Source organism: Corvus moneduloides, chromosome 5 (assembly GCF_009650955.1).
Source record: "Corvus moneduloides isolate bCorMon1 chromosome 5, bCorMon1.pri, whole genome shotgun sequence".
Classification (NCBI taxonomy): domain Eukaryota; kingdom Metazoa; phylum Chordata; class Aves; order Passeriformes; family Corvidae; genus Corvus; species Corvus moneduloides.
In genome coordinates this window covers 72,462,717-72,478,482 of record NC_045480.1, presented here as the reverse complement: position 1 = coordinate 72,478,482, position 15,766 = coordinate 72,462,717, and the positions used below count along the sequence as shown (strand labels likewise).

Below are 15,766 nucleotides of genomic sequence, written 5' to 3'. Positions count from 1 at the left end.
TTAAGTGTTGGCTGGAGCCCGGCTCTCGGGGCAGATCACATCTGCAGCACCCAGCTCATTCCCCTGGGTTGAAATGTCCTCCTTTTCGTGCTGGCAGGGAGAACAGAGTAGCCTTGCCTGGCAGCTCTCAGGCAGTGCAGTGACCCTTGTGGGGTGGCGCCTCTCAATTTCCCCTTTAGGAATCAGGGAACAAATCCATGCTTAGCGCTGTGCCTGGCCCTAACTATCCTCACAAAGCCACCCACCTCTTTGCTTTTACGCACTGGCTTCCCTCACAGCCTGTGTCTCAGCCTTTAAAGCTGCCTGGCCAAGCCCTGGTGCTCTCACATCTTTCCTTTCCCAGCCTTGTTATTCCTTCTCCCCCTCTCCCAGGAGCGGCGCTGGGCTTGCTCCTCCTCCCTGCCCCATCCGGGCTGCGGGTGCTGCCTGCCTTGGCGCCGGCTTTGTCTGCCCTTTGCTCTCCCTGGCCTGGCTGGTGCATCTCCATTCCCATGGCAGGATCCCCTGTCCCTGCTGCTGCCTGACCATCCACCCCAAATTCTCTGAGAGATACGGCTCTCCTTCTCCCACCTTGTTCCCATTTCTCTGCCATTCACTTTGTCTGATCTGGGGAATCAGCGCTGTCTTTTGACTTGTAGACCCTGCCAAGCTGTTCCCTGCCTTTGCAGCTGCTTCCAGCCTGCTGCCGGTCAGCCAACCTCTGTGCAGGGATGCACAGGAAGGAGCTGCCTGCTTCCCCCACTCCCTGAGCTTAGTCTTATGTTAGGGGGATGGGAAGAGAAAGACTTGGGAAAGCGGAAACAATGAGAGTGCAAGATCTCACTTTGGTTTTTCCAGCTCTGCCTGTTCATATCCCCCAGGACTTAGCCTGGTATCGGATGGCAGCACTGGCCTGGGAGTCCCCGATCCTGTTTTGCAATTCTCCAGTGTCAGCCAGCAGCTCGGGGCTTCCTGTAAGCGCCGCGATGGTCACAGGGAAGGAATGTTCCCCCAGCCGCATGGGGAAAGGTCACCGCGGGCAAAGGGGACGCCGGGGCCGGGCCAGCAGCGTGCTGCTCCCGCCCCTTGCTGATGAGGGCAATGCTCATCAGCACAGAGACAAAAACAGGCTGGTTCATGGGGGAAATTGAAAAAAAAAACATGGTTCAAGAGGTTAAATATTTTGGGCAAAGCCCCACTTCCTTTTGCAGGGCAGTTCTGGGAGCAGATGCCATACTCAGGCAAAGTCCAGGAGGATGTGTGCATGTTTCATGGCTCTCTTAGCTGGAGGATGTTTGCTGCTGAATCTGCTCCCAAAAACATTTGTGTGTCCCTTAAAGTGGTGCCTGGGACAGAGATTTTGGCCAGTTGCTGCTGCTCGGAGCAGCTCTTGGGCTGAGCAGCACTGTTGTGGCTCCCTTCCCTTCCTCCCCTGTGCCTGCCAACAAACCTCTCCCCTGGATGCAACTCGGAAGGAAAGCTGTGAAAGCTGTGACTCGCGGTGGCGGTGGCCACAGCGGGATTAACATCCAACATTAAGGGCTTAACTCATCCCTGCCAGCCGGGGGTTTCAAATAACTGCCGTGCCTCTTCCTTCCACCCTGGAGCTTGTAGCTTTTTTAATCCTGTCCTTTACACCCCGTTTTCGAGGCTGCCTTTGCTAAGCTGGAGCTTGCTCCTGGCACTTTGTTTTTGAAGCCTGGCCTCTTGGCTGAAGCTCCTGGGGGTGATGGTTACGTTTGTCGGGGTGGGAGCAGAGCAGAGAAAGGAGGAGGGATTTCTAGGTTGGGCTTACAAGCCTGAGTTTTTCAAAATTCCCAGCGTGTTAAAAAAAATACAGAGCTAATCTGGCCCTTCGTCTCTAGGTTACGTTTGCCCCAGCCGAGGCTGAGCTCATGGAAAATTGCGTCCTAGCTCCTGTGCTCCCTGCCAAGATTAGTAGGTTTAAAAACTAACCGATAACATCTTTGTAAACTTGGAGTAATTTCTTTAAAGCCTGCTGATCCTTCCAGCCTGGATTTTGGAGCTTTCCTAGATATCCAAGAGAGCCAAACAGGACAATGGCATCTGCCCTGAAAAATCACCCAGGAGCCTCACAGTGCTTTCAACTATTCCCGAGGGAGGAAAGAGGCTGATGTTCGCCAAGGCCCTGAGGGGTGTGTTGAGATCCTTCTCCCTGTTCCTAACCAGATAGACGGCACACAACGACGTTCTGCGCGTAACTTATAATAATCACCGGTTTTATTTTTAAAAAATTACAATAGAAAAGTACCTTTAAACATATTTCCAAAAGCAGAGTAGACAATGTGGAAGCTTCTCTCCTCTCCACGAGACAAAGTACAGGAAATAGTTTGCTAAAAGAGTTAGTCCGTCGCTTGGGAACGCTGGTATCGTTCCTTTTAGAGCCGCTCTGAGGTTTGTCTTGGATTTGATTTCTTCTCACATCACTTTTATCAGTCCCATTTTTTACAGAAGACCCCATCGGGACAGTTTCTGATCATGAAAAATCCCATTTTCTCATCCCCCTGTCCTACCCTGACTGCCAGAATCTCAGCCATCTTATTTTGGCCCACCCACAGGACAAGAGGAAAGAGAAAGGAAAAGGTGATGATGTTTAACGAGGCCACGAACAGCTGGGAAAAACCGGCTATGGCGAGGCCTGGGCAGCAGCTGAGCTCAGTGTTCCCTGCAGCTGGAATGGAGACAGGGGGAAAGGCAATGGAAGGAGAAGTTCTGCGCCTCCCTTTGCAAGAAACCGAAACCTAATAGAGGTCTGGGGTCAGTTTGCTCTGTTCTTTTTCCAAATTCCTCCTGGAGCAAGGAGAACTCATATGTCAAGCAGTCTCTCTACTGGTACTCTATGTCTGTAGAGGATGTTGGCAGCCTCCCTTTCTCATCTTTGCACATGGAAACATGGGAATGCCGTGCAGGGAGCAGCCAGACCAGCGTAACATCGGCACTAAAACCCCAGGCCAGGCCAGGCCAGGCTAGTGCATAATGGGAAGCCCCTCAGGACTTGTGTCCAACCTCAAGGAAGCTGGCAAACCAAGGATTTGTCAGTATGTTCTTTCATACAGCAGTTTACGTTGCCTGTAACAGCTTGGAGCAGTCATGGCAGGAGGAGGAGGAGGAGGAGGAGGAGGAGGAGGCAAATTGTCACCTTGCTACATGTGTGGGCTGTCCGCCCATCCCTGATCCGAGCCGTTGTACCCCACGGAAGCTTTGCACAGCAGCTATGAACGCAGCCCCAAGGTAAAAAAAACACCGGAAGAAAGTTCCTGATTGTCCTGCCTGCTTGTCATTTGGTGCAACTGGGAAGAGAACAGTAATACTGTAGTATTTGCAGACGCCTTGCCAGCACGGCCAGAGCACAATTCCTGTGCCAGAGGGAGCACAATTCCTATAAACCCACATCGTGTGTGTCGACATCCTCACACGTGAACATCGTGCCTTTGACATGCAGCTGATGGGCCCAGGGGATAATAAGACTCTTCTGTATGCATCTCAAAAGTCAAGCACAAAACCTGTGGTCCGACCCGGTGTAATATTGTCCTCCTGAGGAGCTTTGGTACAAAAATACTTGCTCTTGTTTTGGTTTTTTTTTTTCCTTTGTTTTTTCTTTTTTTTGTAGTCTGCTTTCCTATGGTTCCGTTTGAAAAGCCTTTTCAAACACTACAACAATGCCTGTCAAACCATGCTTTCGGGAGTAACACACTCTTCCTTAAAAATATACAGTGTACAAGAGGAAAATATTATTACTAGGTATGTTTTTCTTTTTTCTTCTAGGAGAGCAGATGTGTGATAGAGGCTGTGGGAAAGTCTTGGAGGAATCCAAACTTGTGTGAGGTTTTTTTCAAGCCTGAAACAACAAAGAGAGGTGTTAAAAAAAAAAGCAGCTGTGATGGAGGAAAAAGGGCTGTAGTTAATATCTCTTCCTTAGTGGAAGGAAGGAAGGAAGGTAGGAGAGAGGGAGGCTTGTTTTGGATATCCACATCAGGGCCATGCTCTAAGGACAGTTAATTAGCAGGAAAAGGGCAAGGTGGGAAATGCCTGCGAGGAGAGACCGTCGCATCCCAGGCATTAAGAACCCCACTGATCCCACTTTGTTCCTCCCATTGGCTGTAGCCCCTGGGGTTTGAGCTGGGAAGCTGGGAGTTAAGTTCGAGTTGAATTTTGCACTTAAGTGGAATTCAGTCTCTGTTGATCCAAGGCAGGAAGCAAGGACGGAGATGAGATTAGCGGGGGTAATTCAAAGCCGAGAGGCATTCCTTGGCTGTGGAAACTCTCACCCCAGATAACAGTGATAAAGGCGGGAATGGCAGAGCCATGTTTCTGCAGGGCAGCAGCTGGAGCAGCCCCACGGTCGTGCCAACCTCGGGGCCTATTCCCTGCCTATTCGTTCAGGGATATTGTGTTGGCTTCCCCGCTCCTCTGCCCCCTTCCCAAAGCAGCCAAGTCCACGGGGTTGCGTCCTTACCAGCACACTGAAGTCCTGTGGAGAGCACATCAACCCAGTAGCCGCCTTGGAAGACTCCATTAATACCCACAAGACTGACTGTAGGCCACCATCACACACCTGAGACCTGTGGGAGGACGCAGCGGAGAGTGAGGGACGCTGGCACTGGGGACTGAGGTCAGTGTGCTGTGGGGAGGGGTGATTGCACAGTGACCGGAGTCAGCACTTCCTGAGGGGACAGTTTGCAGGTTAGTGGTGTTCAGCCAAAGATGGGGCTTGGTGATCTCAGAGGTCTCTTCCAACCTAACTGATTCTGTGATTAGCCCCGCCCTGATGGGCTCCAGGCAGCAAATACAGACAGAGCCAGGCCCTCAGCCAAACCCTCACTGGGCTGTGCCCTTCCCAGCTGGAGGAGCCTGGAAGGGAAACAGGAGGTCTCTGACTCTCCATCATCGCCACCCACTGTGGCTCCTGGGCTGGTGGACCTGTTTCAAGGGATTCATCTCCCCTTCCAAAACATATCTCTGCTTACATTTTATCTGGAAACATTGGCGTGTTGCATATTTTGGAAGAACCATTGGTTCCCAAAGCCCTGCTGCTCCCTATTTTTATCTGCTGGACCTAAAATAGTCAGTGAATTCTTTATGGATCCAAGTCTGCGGCCGGCTGCAGCCAGGGCTGGGCCTCCTGCCCTCTCGGCTGAGTGACCTCGCGGCCACAGCACAAGGCCACAGATGCCAGGCAGATGGGCAGAGCAGTCACATGTGAGCATGGCAGCTGATGCCAGAGCTTTGGATCCACTGGCGTTTCTCCACAGGTGGGTGTGAAAGCAGGAGGCTTCCCAGCAGGGATGGTTCCCAGCTAGGATGGTCCAGGCAGGCTGCGATTGCAGGGCAAGCGGTGCTCAGTGTCCACCGAGGCTCTTTTCCCTCTTCCATTTGAGTCCCCTTTGTTTATTTATCCACAAAGGCCAAAGTTATTTGCAGAGCATGTCTTGCAAGGCTTTTTCCATCCAAAGAGGTCCGAGATGGAATGGGATTGGTCCTTCCCTCCTGCTGGGCAGCCGGGTGCTCAGTAAGGCTGTGCTTCTTGTTTTGGCAGCCCCACTACCCCGGGCTGCCTGGATAGTTTTCCTTAAGGTTTAATGAGGTGATTGTGTCGGGGCTGCCTTCTTTTCCATCACAACACCCCCCTCTGGCATGGTGCCTTTCCCTCCTGCCCCAGGACACGTAGGAAAGTGTTGGGGTGAGTCATGGCAGGGACATCCCCTTCTGGGGACAAGGAGAGACTTTGGGTGTCTGCTGAAAGGTGGCCACCCACCCTGAGCTGCTGGAGACCCCGGGAGTCACAGAGGGGAAGCCCAGGGTAAAGGTGGAGGTGGCCCCCAGCCAGCACAGAAGGATGGGAGCGGGACAGTGGCACTCACCCGGCATTCAGCAGAACTGACGGGACTTCCAGCCCTGAGAACCAGCCTCGGAGGGAGGGAGCCAGCGCATCTGCAAAGACAAGGGGGACACAAGGTGAGAAGGGGGTGGCTGCCCACCCTGGCAAGATCAGGCCTCGTCTGGGCTCCCTTTTCCTGGCTTTTCCCAGGCACAGGGCGGAGGGCGGTTGCAACACCAGCAGTACAGCCATCCCAGCGCCAATTCCAACAGTAACACTGGGGCTGAGCACAGCCCCGGGCATCGCTGCTTCCAGCACGATGGAGCTGGGACAGCAGCACCATGGTCCCACTGAGCAGGAGTGAGATCCTTCTTAGCTCCTGCAAAGCCCACTTGAAACAGGGCGGAAAATACCGGATTCCAAAATTTGGTGTGCAGGCACTCGGTGCTCTGCCAGGTAACTCCCAAGCCATCCCCCCCATCCATCCTGCAGTTCCTGGTCCCGCTACTGTCTGCAGGATCCAGCAAAGCAGCTCCAGTTTGGATGGTGGCACCTGTCTCCAATGCCCCACCACCAAACCCACAACACCAGCAGCTGCACAGGAGGATGGGAAGGTGCCACCACCACCCTCCCCACCATGCTGATATTTCACATCAGATAATACTGCTTTTGTCTAACATCAGGTCTCGGCCTGGGTTTTCCCAGAGGACCCTCAGAGCTTCGGTACGCTGCTGTTTCCTTGTCTGTGTGCTTCCCCGAGCAGGGCAGGTGCTGCCTGTTAGCAGTTATTTGACAAGGCAAGTACGTAGCTGCAATAATATTTACCAACGCTCTTCCTATGAACAGCAGGGCCCAAAAAGCTGGAGTTTCATCCAAAGGCTGCGCATGGTTTGTGCACTGAGCACTTTTCCTCACCCTCCTGCTCAAACCAGCCCCTGGCTGCTCCAGCTCCCAGTGATGGTGGCTCTGGACAACTTGGCTCAATCCCGGCGGGCCAAGGCCAAAAGCCTTTGGAATGCAGTTTATCTGGCATCTCTCTTGCCATGCTCTTGTTTCCTCCTGTTCACCACTGAGCTGGAGCCGGCAGCAAGGAGCAAAAGCTGGGATGATGTCCAGTACGGATGCTGTGCTGAAGAGGTAGCTGCCCTTTCCTCCCTTGTGGCAGGGGTCCCTTCCCAGCACCCCCATGATGCTGCAAGGCTGGCACTGCAAAGAAATCCTCTTCCTCCGCCATTTCCACTTCTCCTCCTCTTTCCCCTGCTCCTCTCCCAGGCAGATGGTTAATTTTTAACAGCCACATGCTGCCTTCGGGGGCCACCGGCAGTGGCAGCCGGCAGAAAGCGCTTGTGACAAGGCAGCACCTCGTCAATAAAAGATGGATCCTCCATTTGCGCTTCGCTTCCCTCTGCTCCCCGTGAGAGCTGCTTGGCTTCGCACCCCATCAACAGCAGGCCACATCCCAGCGATGGTCCAGGGGCAGCCAGGGGTTCTGGAGCCCTCATCTCACACTGGCAGCCAGATGGGTGGTTCGGGGCCAGGAACACTGGGGATGGTCCAGACCCTGAGAGCATCCCCATCCCTCCCTCCTCCCTCCCCACCTGCCCTACCACGGGCACCAGTGAAAGTAGGAAGGCAGAGAGAGGTGTCTGGGGAAAGGCAGGACCTCTGCCAGCGTTCAACTCCATTTGGGAGCCTTCCCTAAATCTCGGGGAGCGGGGAGTGAGTGCCTGTTAGCCGGGCAGAGTTAGTGGTGCGGCGAGCACCGAGGGGAAGGGGGTCTGGGGTGGGCGGGAGGGTGAGCGGTGGTGGCGGATGGGTCGGAATTACCTGGGCGTGCAGCGAAGCGGGATAGGTGAAAGCAGGAGGAGGTAGAGCAGGTGCTAGTTCCGCTGGGTACAGAGGGTACGGCCCCCACACTTCAGGGCTACTGGGGTAAAGTGCAGGCACTGTGAGCTCATCTGCAAGAGAAGAAGAGGGAGAGTTAATGGTGACCACAGGGCTGCGACCCTCGCTGCCTCCTTCCTTCTCCCCCCAGGCAGGAGCAGAGCTGCCCCTGGAAATGTGTGAGATGCCACCACCAAGAGCCGACCCGCAAAGCCAACACGGAACTCGCCCACTGGGATAACACAGGGTGAGCAATGCTGTGGGGCTGGGAGCATTGCTGAGGGAGCCAGGGCTGGGCTCATTGTCTCCAAGAGGTTCAGTAATCCCAGGGATCCAGCAGAGGAGAGCGTGCAGCTCATGCCTATGTGCAACACCCGAGGTGAGGAACCGGCGTCTGCGCGAGAGAAGCTCTTCCAGAAGCAGAAACTGCACTCATGGCAGGACATTGCCAAGGTTTCTGCTGAGACCTCATCCTGCTCCCAGGCACCATGCCAGGCTTGCTGTCACCTGTCCCAGGTCCTCTCCAGCACCAGCAGCTGCCTTTGGGAACCCCCAGCATGTGCCACCACACAGCAAGCAGGTACCACTGCTTCCAGTTGGACCCGGTATTCCCCTTCGCCACCCCCTCACAGTATTCCTGCTCCTTCCAGCATCCATAGGCCTGGCATGCTACATCCACCCATGATCTCTGCATGACATCACATTCCCAGAATAAGGTGTTCTCCCAAGGATGGGGGCAACCCCAGGTGCCTGCCAACCCAAACCCTGCCGGCAGTGCAGGGGGTACTCACAGGGCTCCCGGGCGATGAACTGAGGTACGGCGGTGGGGAGAGGGGTGCTGGGATTTGGGGTGCCCACCAGCTTGTTCTTGGCCATCTTGGTGTTGGCCTTGGCAAACTCCAGCCGCAGCGTTTGGGGGATCTCGGGGTCGAAGCGGATGCCCTGCGGGAAGGAAGGAGGGAAGGAGGCACGGCGGGTGGGCGAGCACCGTCGCGTGCCGGCCCCGCAGCAAAAATAACTCCTCGTTATTTATGGGTTTTTTCAACTTCCAGCCCTGAAATGAGCTAATTTGCCGGGCCCCAAGGCAGCTCACATTCCTCCGGCATCTTTAGCATCGGCACCATATTTGGCAGTCGGCATCCCACAAGGCCGACCTCTTATCCAGAGGGATTAGCGGAGCCAAAAAAAAAGTTTTACATTGAAAATGAAGACAAGGAAAAAAAACAACCCCAAACCAAAATGCAGGGAGAGCTGGGGAGGAATTAGAGAACCGGCTCCACACCGTTCTGCTTGTGACTATTTTCAGGTACCTTCACAGAGTTGCTAAAAGAAAGTGAAATTTGCCATGGGGCCAGCTGGCATGGGAGGTGCACATCCCTGGGGTGAAGGAATTCAGAGAGTATCTGGGGACACAGAAACAAGGGGGAAAGGGAGAAATGGAGTGGCTGGGCCAGGCACACTCACGTTCAGCGCGTTCTTTGCTGCCTCCGCCTCGGAGCGGCTGTCGAAGCTGACGAAGCCCACGGGCTGTGGAGGAGGGACAGGAGGCGTCAGTCAGGCTGGTGGGGAGCAGAGGGGGGAGCCCCTCACCCCAGGGAATGGTGGTACCAGGGAACGGTGGGATGGTTGCCCCATTTGGAGCGGCTCCTACCTGCTTGGATGTGAGTTTGATGAGAGACCCTTCGTACCCCTGCAAGGAAAGGATAAAAAAGGGTGTTTGGTGGAGATCCCCACAATTAAATAGTAATAACTGAACTAACTGACTGAATAAGACTTTCTGAGGAGAACCAGTGGGCTCCCAGATCCCAGCAAGTGGTTTGGGGCCATGAGACTGGGGCAGGGCCAGCCCCGTGCTTTCAGCCTCCCTCTCCCTCCCCAGTTCAATACCTTAAAGGGCCTGAAGAGCAGGTAAAGTTCCCGGGGCTTGATGTCCAGAGGCAACCCACTGACAAAGAGTGTCCTCACCTGGAAAAGAAGAAAGGAGGTTCCTGGGGACCCTCTCTCATCCCTAACTTGATGATACACCACGCTTCCCACAGCCAGAGGGACAATGCCAGCTCAAGGGGAACCTCCTGGGCAGACAAAAGCCTTAAGCCACGCTTGAGTGATGCTGAATTTTTGGGATGGGTGTCCCCATCCTTCAGGTGGTCATAGAGGAAGCTGCTAAGGCACCATGGAAAGGTAACAGAGACCTGTCCTCACCCCACCAAGTGCTCTCCAGGACAAAAAACTTGCAGAATCCCAGCACCTTCCTACCCCAGCAAACAGGATTTCTCACTCCCGTGATGCAGGACTCCACAGACAATGCCTATTGTCTCAGTTTAATTGCAGCAGCTCATTAAGGACTGGGAGAAGCAAACTGCCAACTCTTCCTCCTGGAGGAATGGCCCTGGTTTGGAGGGGGTTGGATTTAAGCAGCTTGTCCCTGGTTTGTAAAAGTCACCTTTTAAAGGGGTTTTAACCCTTTCTGGGTGTATCTAATGTTTGTCATGGTGCAGCATTCTCAAACTTGGTGTGTTTGGGAGAAATCCTGCTCCCACCACCCAGAGGGGGAATGTGGAGTTCCTCAGGGATGGGCAAACCCCGTGTGGGAATGGTTTTGCTTTACAACCAGCTCGTAGCTAGGAGAGCAGTGTGGGGAAGTGACCCTGCTGTTCCTCTCCTCATCCCCAAAATCTCATCCAAACACTTTGGGCTGGAGGAGGGGAAAACTTCAGTGTATTTTATTTAATTTTTTTGGCCAGGCACCCTGCCTGCCCCATTCCCTGGGAAAGAGACATGGGAAACAGCCAGAAACAGCCAGCCCAGGCCTATTCTTTTGCTGACATTTCTTCTTTCTCTTGCAGATAAGCTATCTCCCCCATCTCCCAGCCTGGGAGCAGCAAACATTCCTGCTTTGTGGAACAAAACCTCTGGCTGACCTATATCCATTAAATAACAAAAGGTACTCGAGCTGTTTGCACATAGCCCTTGTGTCAACAGCCCTGGTGATGCCCATCCTGGGTACCAGCATTATCATCACCATCAGCATCCCTGCGGGTACCAGCATCCAGGCTGGATGGGATCAGCGGAGCAGGGATGTCCTCACACCTTCCTGAGGCAGCGCAGCAGGCAGGCACAGCCTGGGAGCATGTCCCCTCTACTGGGACCATCCCCAGTGGGCTGGAAGCCCCCCAGACCCCTCCCAGTCTTCTGCCTGTCTCCTGAGACTGGGAGTGATGGAGCATCCCACAGTGTTCAGTGCTGCTCCATCCCCCAGTGGAGACACTGCCCGAATTTCTCCTGGCAGGGGCTGCGGAGGGATTCACCTGGAGGATCTCCCCTTGTGTCCAAGAAATTCAACCTAAAGAAAGCAAACTTCTCCTTTGCTCAGGGAAAAAATATTCCCTTTCAGCCAGGTCTGCCTGAGCACGGCTGCTATCCAGGGAACTGGCTCTCCAGACACATCCACCTTCCCAGGTGGGTTTGCATCCCGAGGAGGCCGAGCATCCCTGCATGGTGTCTCCTGTCATCATCCCTGGAGCCATCCCTGGCTTCCTGCCTCTCTTCTCCCTGGGGAGCTTCAGGAAACACCAGAGGCGCTGGCGACTGCTCCGCTGGGGGGGAATTGGGAAAACCTGCTGCCAGTTTGCCGCATCCCTGAAATCCAAACCCTACATGCCCAAGCCCGCCAGACCATTTATCTCCAAAGCAACATGGAAGAGAGACAGGAGAGATGAAAGATCCCAAGGAACCCTCCAAAATTCAGCCCCACAGAGGAAGGGCTTCTCTAATGACTTTGTTTTCTTTGCAAGTTCAAACGCGGGTCGGCCAAGTTTGAATCTGTAAGATTATACAGCGGCAAGAGGGAGAAGGGCTCTGAAGGATCCCCCAGCTGGATTCCAGCCCCAAAAGGGTGTTTGGGGCCTGGGACAGGGGGTGGATATGAGCTCCTGAGTGCTCCCCATTTGCACCCTGCAAATGTACCCAGCCCCAGGGATGTTTGAGTAGGTCCTACATAAACAGCATCCTTTTGCTGGGTAACAAGCAGGTGGGACTGGCAGAGCAAGGGAGCATCCTTGGGGATAATCCCAGCAGGCTGGGCAGATATCCTTTTGCCAAGGGAAAGACTCTAGGCAGAAATATTACTCCTGCCCTTAAATGGAAGGGGAGCTTTGGCCCGCAGGGAGGTGCTCGAGGTTTTCTTGTGCTGAGAGATCCCAGGGATTCAGTCCCCATCCTCTACCAGAAACACTCCTAGGGCAAAATCCTGCCCTGAAGCAGGAAAAAAAAAAAAAAAGGCTTATCAGAGAAGTTGCCAGGCAGCAGGGAAGTATATGTTCTTCCATAGGGAAGAATTACTCTTTCTGGAAAGTGGATCAGGCATGGCACCTGCTCCCAAAGGAGTCCTGGGATGGAGCCAGACCTACAGCTCTTGAGCAAGGATTAAAGGGCGCTGGAGCATGGGATTCCCCCAGCCCAAACCCCACGGTCTTTTTGGACAGCCTGAGCAGCTTAATTTCAGTTCTGCTGTACAAACATTTTTCAGTTTCTTTTTGGTGGAGCATTTCTTCATTTCTCCTTCTTAAAATTTGGGGTGAAACTAAAGATGTTTTTTAAGTCAGGAGGAGCTCAAAGGTAACCACCTCGACTTCCTTCCATGGGGATGGCAGCTATAGGACTGCTCCAAGTCCCTTTCCACAGTCCTCCTCTGCTCCTGCTTCTGTACCCCACAGCTCCCAGATTTGCCAGAGCTGCTGAATCCCACCAGTGTTGCCTCACTCCTGGTTTGTCCCCTCCTGGCTTTTGTTGTCCCGGCAGGAATTCTGCTCTTCATCTCTGCTACTCCCCTCTTCCTCAGAAATCATCCCCCTTCTGGCCTGTCCCTCTCACCTTTGCATCCTACCATCCCATTCTGTTGTCCCCGAATTTCTGCGTCCCGTCTTGGGACAGTTTAAGGGATGCTGGAAAGGGTCTATGGGGATTTGCTGGGATGGTCAGGGCTGAGGACATGCAAGGAGAGGGAAAGATCTGGGCCAGGAGGTGACTGGGGTCTCCAGAGCATGGGTCAAGGCTGACCCCAGCATGGAGAGGTCCGTGATGGAGTGCCAGCAGCCCTCCTCTTCCTCACATGAAGCTACAAGCCAGGTTTGTCTCCCGAAGGTAAGGAGGCACCACGGAGGCATTTGCCTGGCTTAGACCCCCATCAGATGGCGGTGCCCGCAGGGATGCCAGGTGCCCCAGCGGCCGTGCCCTGCCGGCATGGTCCTGGTCCTGGTCCCGGTCCCGGTCCCCTGCCCAAACCACCCCCGGTAAACGTTAACAGGCCGTGGGGAGGCGGGAGGCGTCCGAGTGATTCATCCACGAGGCATTTAATCGCCTCCTTCAGCCCAGCTCCCGTCCCTCGTCCGTCCGTCCGCCCCTTCCAGCGGGGCTCGCTTTAATTCTCCACCAGCCGATTATCCGCCTGACTGCCCGCCGCCGGGGAGGCACCGGATCCCGGCGGGAGCTGAAGGGCGATGGCACGGGACTGCCATCGAGCCGTGGAACAGGGCGAGCAGGGCTTCCCCTCCCATTCCCGGCAAAGCGGGGTGCTGCCTCCCCCGCGCCGGGTGCATTCCCGCCCCGCCGGGATTAGTCCTGGCATAAATAGTCTCTTGGCTAATGGAGCGTCTTCCTCGGCTGGGTTTAGATTCCCGGGCTGTGTGTACGCATGCCTTCAGCCCGCAAAACTCCCCGACATAAACAAGGCTGAGGCCGCGGGATGCCGGTTCCTCCGCCCGGGGCATGCGGGAGGACCGGGAAAAATCTCCGGCCTCGCCACCCGTAGCCGCTTCCCTGGAGAGTCACGGTTCTCTCACGTCCGGTGAAGGACAGGAGAGGAACAGCCCTTGGGGAAAAGCGAGTCCAGAGCTGCCGGGGCTGGAACGAGGAAGCGGCAGAGGAAAAGGCAGTGAGCAGCCAAGGGAGCAGATGGGAGATTGCAACAGAGCGGAGGAGCGGCGGGATCAGGCGGGGGTCACACACGGCCCTGTCCCGCCTGCAGCTTGCTCCCAAACCCTCCGGACCCCACGCTTCAAGGAGGAAAGGAAGCAGGAGCGCGGGGGGATGCAACACAGGGGCCACGGGGGCAAATTTTATCCACTCGCTGGGCACATCCCCCCCAGAAACCATCCCTGGGGTCCCCTCCCCATGACACGGTTCCCCCGGGATGAGGGATCTGGCATGGGACGGAGACGAGGGCCAGGAGCCGGGCTCTCCGCAGCCACTCCGCTACCAAATAAGGCCTCCGCCGAGCCTTTTACATGCCGTTCTCGCCCGGCCCAAGTGACGTGACCGCCTTCCCAAATTGTTCTGGCTCCTCCGTGGGGAAGCCCCTGGCCCACCGCTCCCCTGCACGGGGGAGGTCCTTTCCGGGGGGACAGAGGAGAGGCACGGGGAGGCCACCCGGGGTGCCAGGAGCAGGCACGAAGAGCGGGGCTGAAGTGGAGGCTTTTCCCACCTGGCAGCACCCTGCCTGACCTCCCCGGGATGGGGGTTGCTTCTCCCTCTTTACAAAAGGAACAGGAGGCTGGAGGGCAAGCCCTGGGAGGGGGGAGGTGGGACACAGTAGCTGGGCAACCCCCTTCCCCTGCGCTTGAGCAAACAGACAGCACCGGCTCCTCCAGCCTGGGCTGGAAAAACTCCTGCAGGGAAAATACCTGCCTGGCACCAGAGGAGCCCAGCTTGCAGGCATGAGTGGCCATCGCCCTCCTCCTGTGTCCGCGGCACCGTGAGTGTCCCTGGCACCTCCCAGCCGTCCCCTCCGGAGGCTCCCCATGTCCAGCATCACCGGGTCAGGGGCTCCCCAAGGGTCAGCAGCGCAGCAGCCAGCCCCAGGCCCTCCGGGTCCAACCGGGAGCAGAGCGAGGGCTGCCCTTTGCCAGCACGGTACAGGCCATGCTTTTGGAAAAGGCAGCAGGCCTCCATGGATGTCGCCCACTGCCATGCCCAGCCGAGCCACAGCTGCAGCATTATCTCCCACATACCCCGCAAGGCCACCAGTGAAAAAAACTCCCCGTTATTTAGGAAACTTCGGGAAGTTTGAAGCCAGAACCACCTCTGGAATAAGCAAATGAAGGCAGGCGACAGCGGGCGATGGAGCTGCGGTGGCCACTGACCAGGGACCCCAGCAGGGAGCCAGCAGGGACCTGCCAGAGCAGCCCAGCGGGTGGAGGGTGAGGAGGAAGAGGAGGTCTCAGATAGGAATCTTCCCGCTCTCGCCCTCACAAAGTCCAAATTCCCATCTCAAGGTCACGGGCAAAACCAGGAACTTTGCGGCTGGAATGAAGAAAACCAGCTCTCACCGTGGCGGGGTGTGGGGTTGGTCTCCCGTGGGGATGGGAGCGTTTTGGACCTCTTTGGGCTGAGACCCATGGGAATGAGATGCGCGGCCGCTGGATGCACGGTACCCACTGGTACCGGCAGCACCAGGCACCGGCACCGGGGGGAGCCGGGTTTACCCCCCACGGCCCCCGGAGAGATCCATGTCTCGAGTGGGGCTCCCCGCGCCCTCAGCTTCCCTCCGGCGCGGCGGAGGGGCGTGTGCGGGACGCCCCGGGGCGATGCGGGTGGTGAATGGGGGCGTCCCCGGGAACGGGGATGTGCTCCCGCCGCTCGTCCCTGTCCCCCCCGCCGCAGCCCCGGGTACCGGGAGCCGCGGAAGCCGACGGGACCCCCCCCGGCGCGGACCCCCCATCCCTCGTGGGTGCGTGGGGACTCGCGGAGCGCAGCCCCCGGGGATCGCGGGTGGCGAGGGGGATGCCGGACCCCCCCCGCCCCAAATCCCCCGTGTGTCTCCCCTCAGTACCTCCTCCTCGGGCAGGCTGGTGTCGGCGGGGCCGCCCTCCTTGTCGGCGGGGACGCTGCTCATGGTGCGACCGGCCAGGCTCCTCGTCCCGCCGGCGGCAGCCGCGTCCGGGCGGGCGGCGCTGGAGGCTGGTCCCGGAGACGGCGGGGGGGTCGGGGCGGGGCGGCGCGGCCGGGGAGGGACGGGGCGGGGGCGCGGCGGAGCGGCGGGGACGGACCGGGGCGCGGGGGGATGGA

The 15,766-nt window shown here is 56.6% G+C and overlaps 1 protein-coding gene across 4 annotated transcripts; it reads right to left on the bottom strand.

Moving 5' to 3' along the window:
* Positions 1–2,198: 2,198 nt before the first annotated feature.
* Positions 2,199–15,663, bottom strand: RBPMS (RNA binding protein, mRNA processing factor). 4 transcript variants are annotated; one of them, XR_004240555.1, is made up of 9 exons: positions 15,531–15,657; positions 9,590–9,667; positions 9,354–9,392; positions 9,167–9,229; positions 8,494–8,644; positions 7,646–7,776; positions 5,862–5,931; positions 4,457–4,562; positions 2,199–3,838 (listed from the first exon to the last, which is right to left on the bottom strand). XR_004240555.1 is itself a non-coding variant. In XM_032110573.1 (8 exons), exons 1-8 carry the CDS (start codon positions 15,591–15,593, stop codon positions 3,833–3,835), a joined length of 576 nt encoding a protein of 191 aa, XP_031966464.1. In that variant the 5' UTR covers positions 15,594–15,659; the 3' UTR covers positions 2,199–3,832. The 4 variants fall into 4 exon arrangements, 3 of the variants coding, with proteins under 3 accessions (XP_031966464.1, XP_031966465.1, XP_031966463.1); XM_032110573.1 differs by lacking the exon at positions 7,646–7,776 and having other exon boundaries at positions 15,531–15,659; XM_032110572.1 differs by lacking the exons at positions 2,199–3,838; positions 4,457–4,562 and adding an exon at positions 5,407–5,487 and having other exon boundaries at positions 15,531–15,658.
* Positions 15,664–15,766: the final 103 nt, after the last annotated feature.

What these genes read in the sequence shown, in the direction of transcription:
- RBPMS (XM_032110572.1), bottom strand. Translation starts at nt 15,593, where the DNA reads ATGAGCAGCGTCCCCGCCGACAAGGAGGGCGGCCCCGCCGACACCAGC. An exon ending in TCAAACTCACATCCAAGCAG is followed by an intron (nt 9,230 to 9,353) that starts GTAGGAGCCGCT and finishes CCTCCTCCACAG; the next exon opens with CCCGTGGGCTTCGTCAGCTT. An exon ending in CAGCAAAGAACGCGCTGAAC is followed by an intron (nt 8,645 to 9,166) that starts GTGAGTGTGCCT and finishes TCCTTCCCGCAG; the next exon opens with GGCATCCGCTTCGACCCCGA.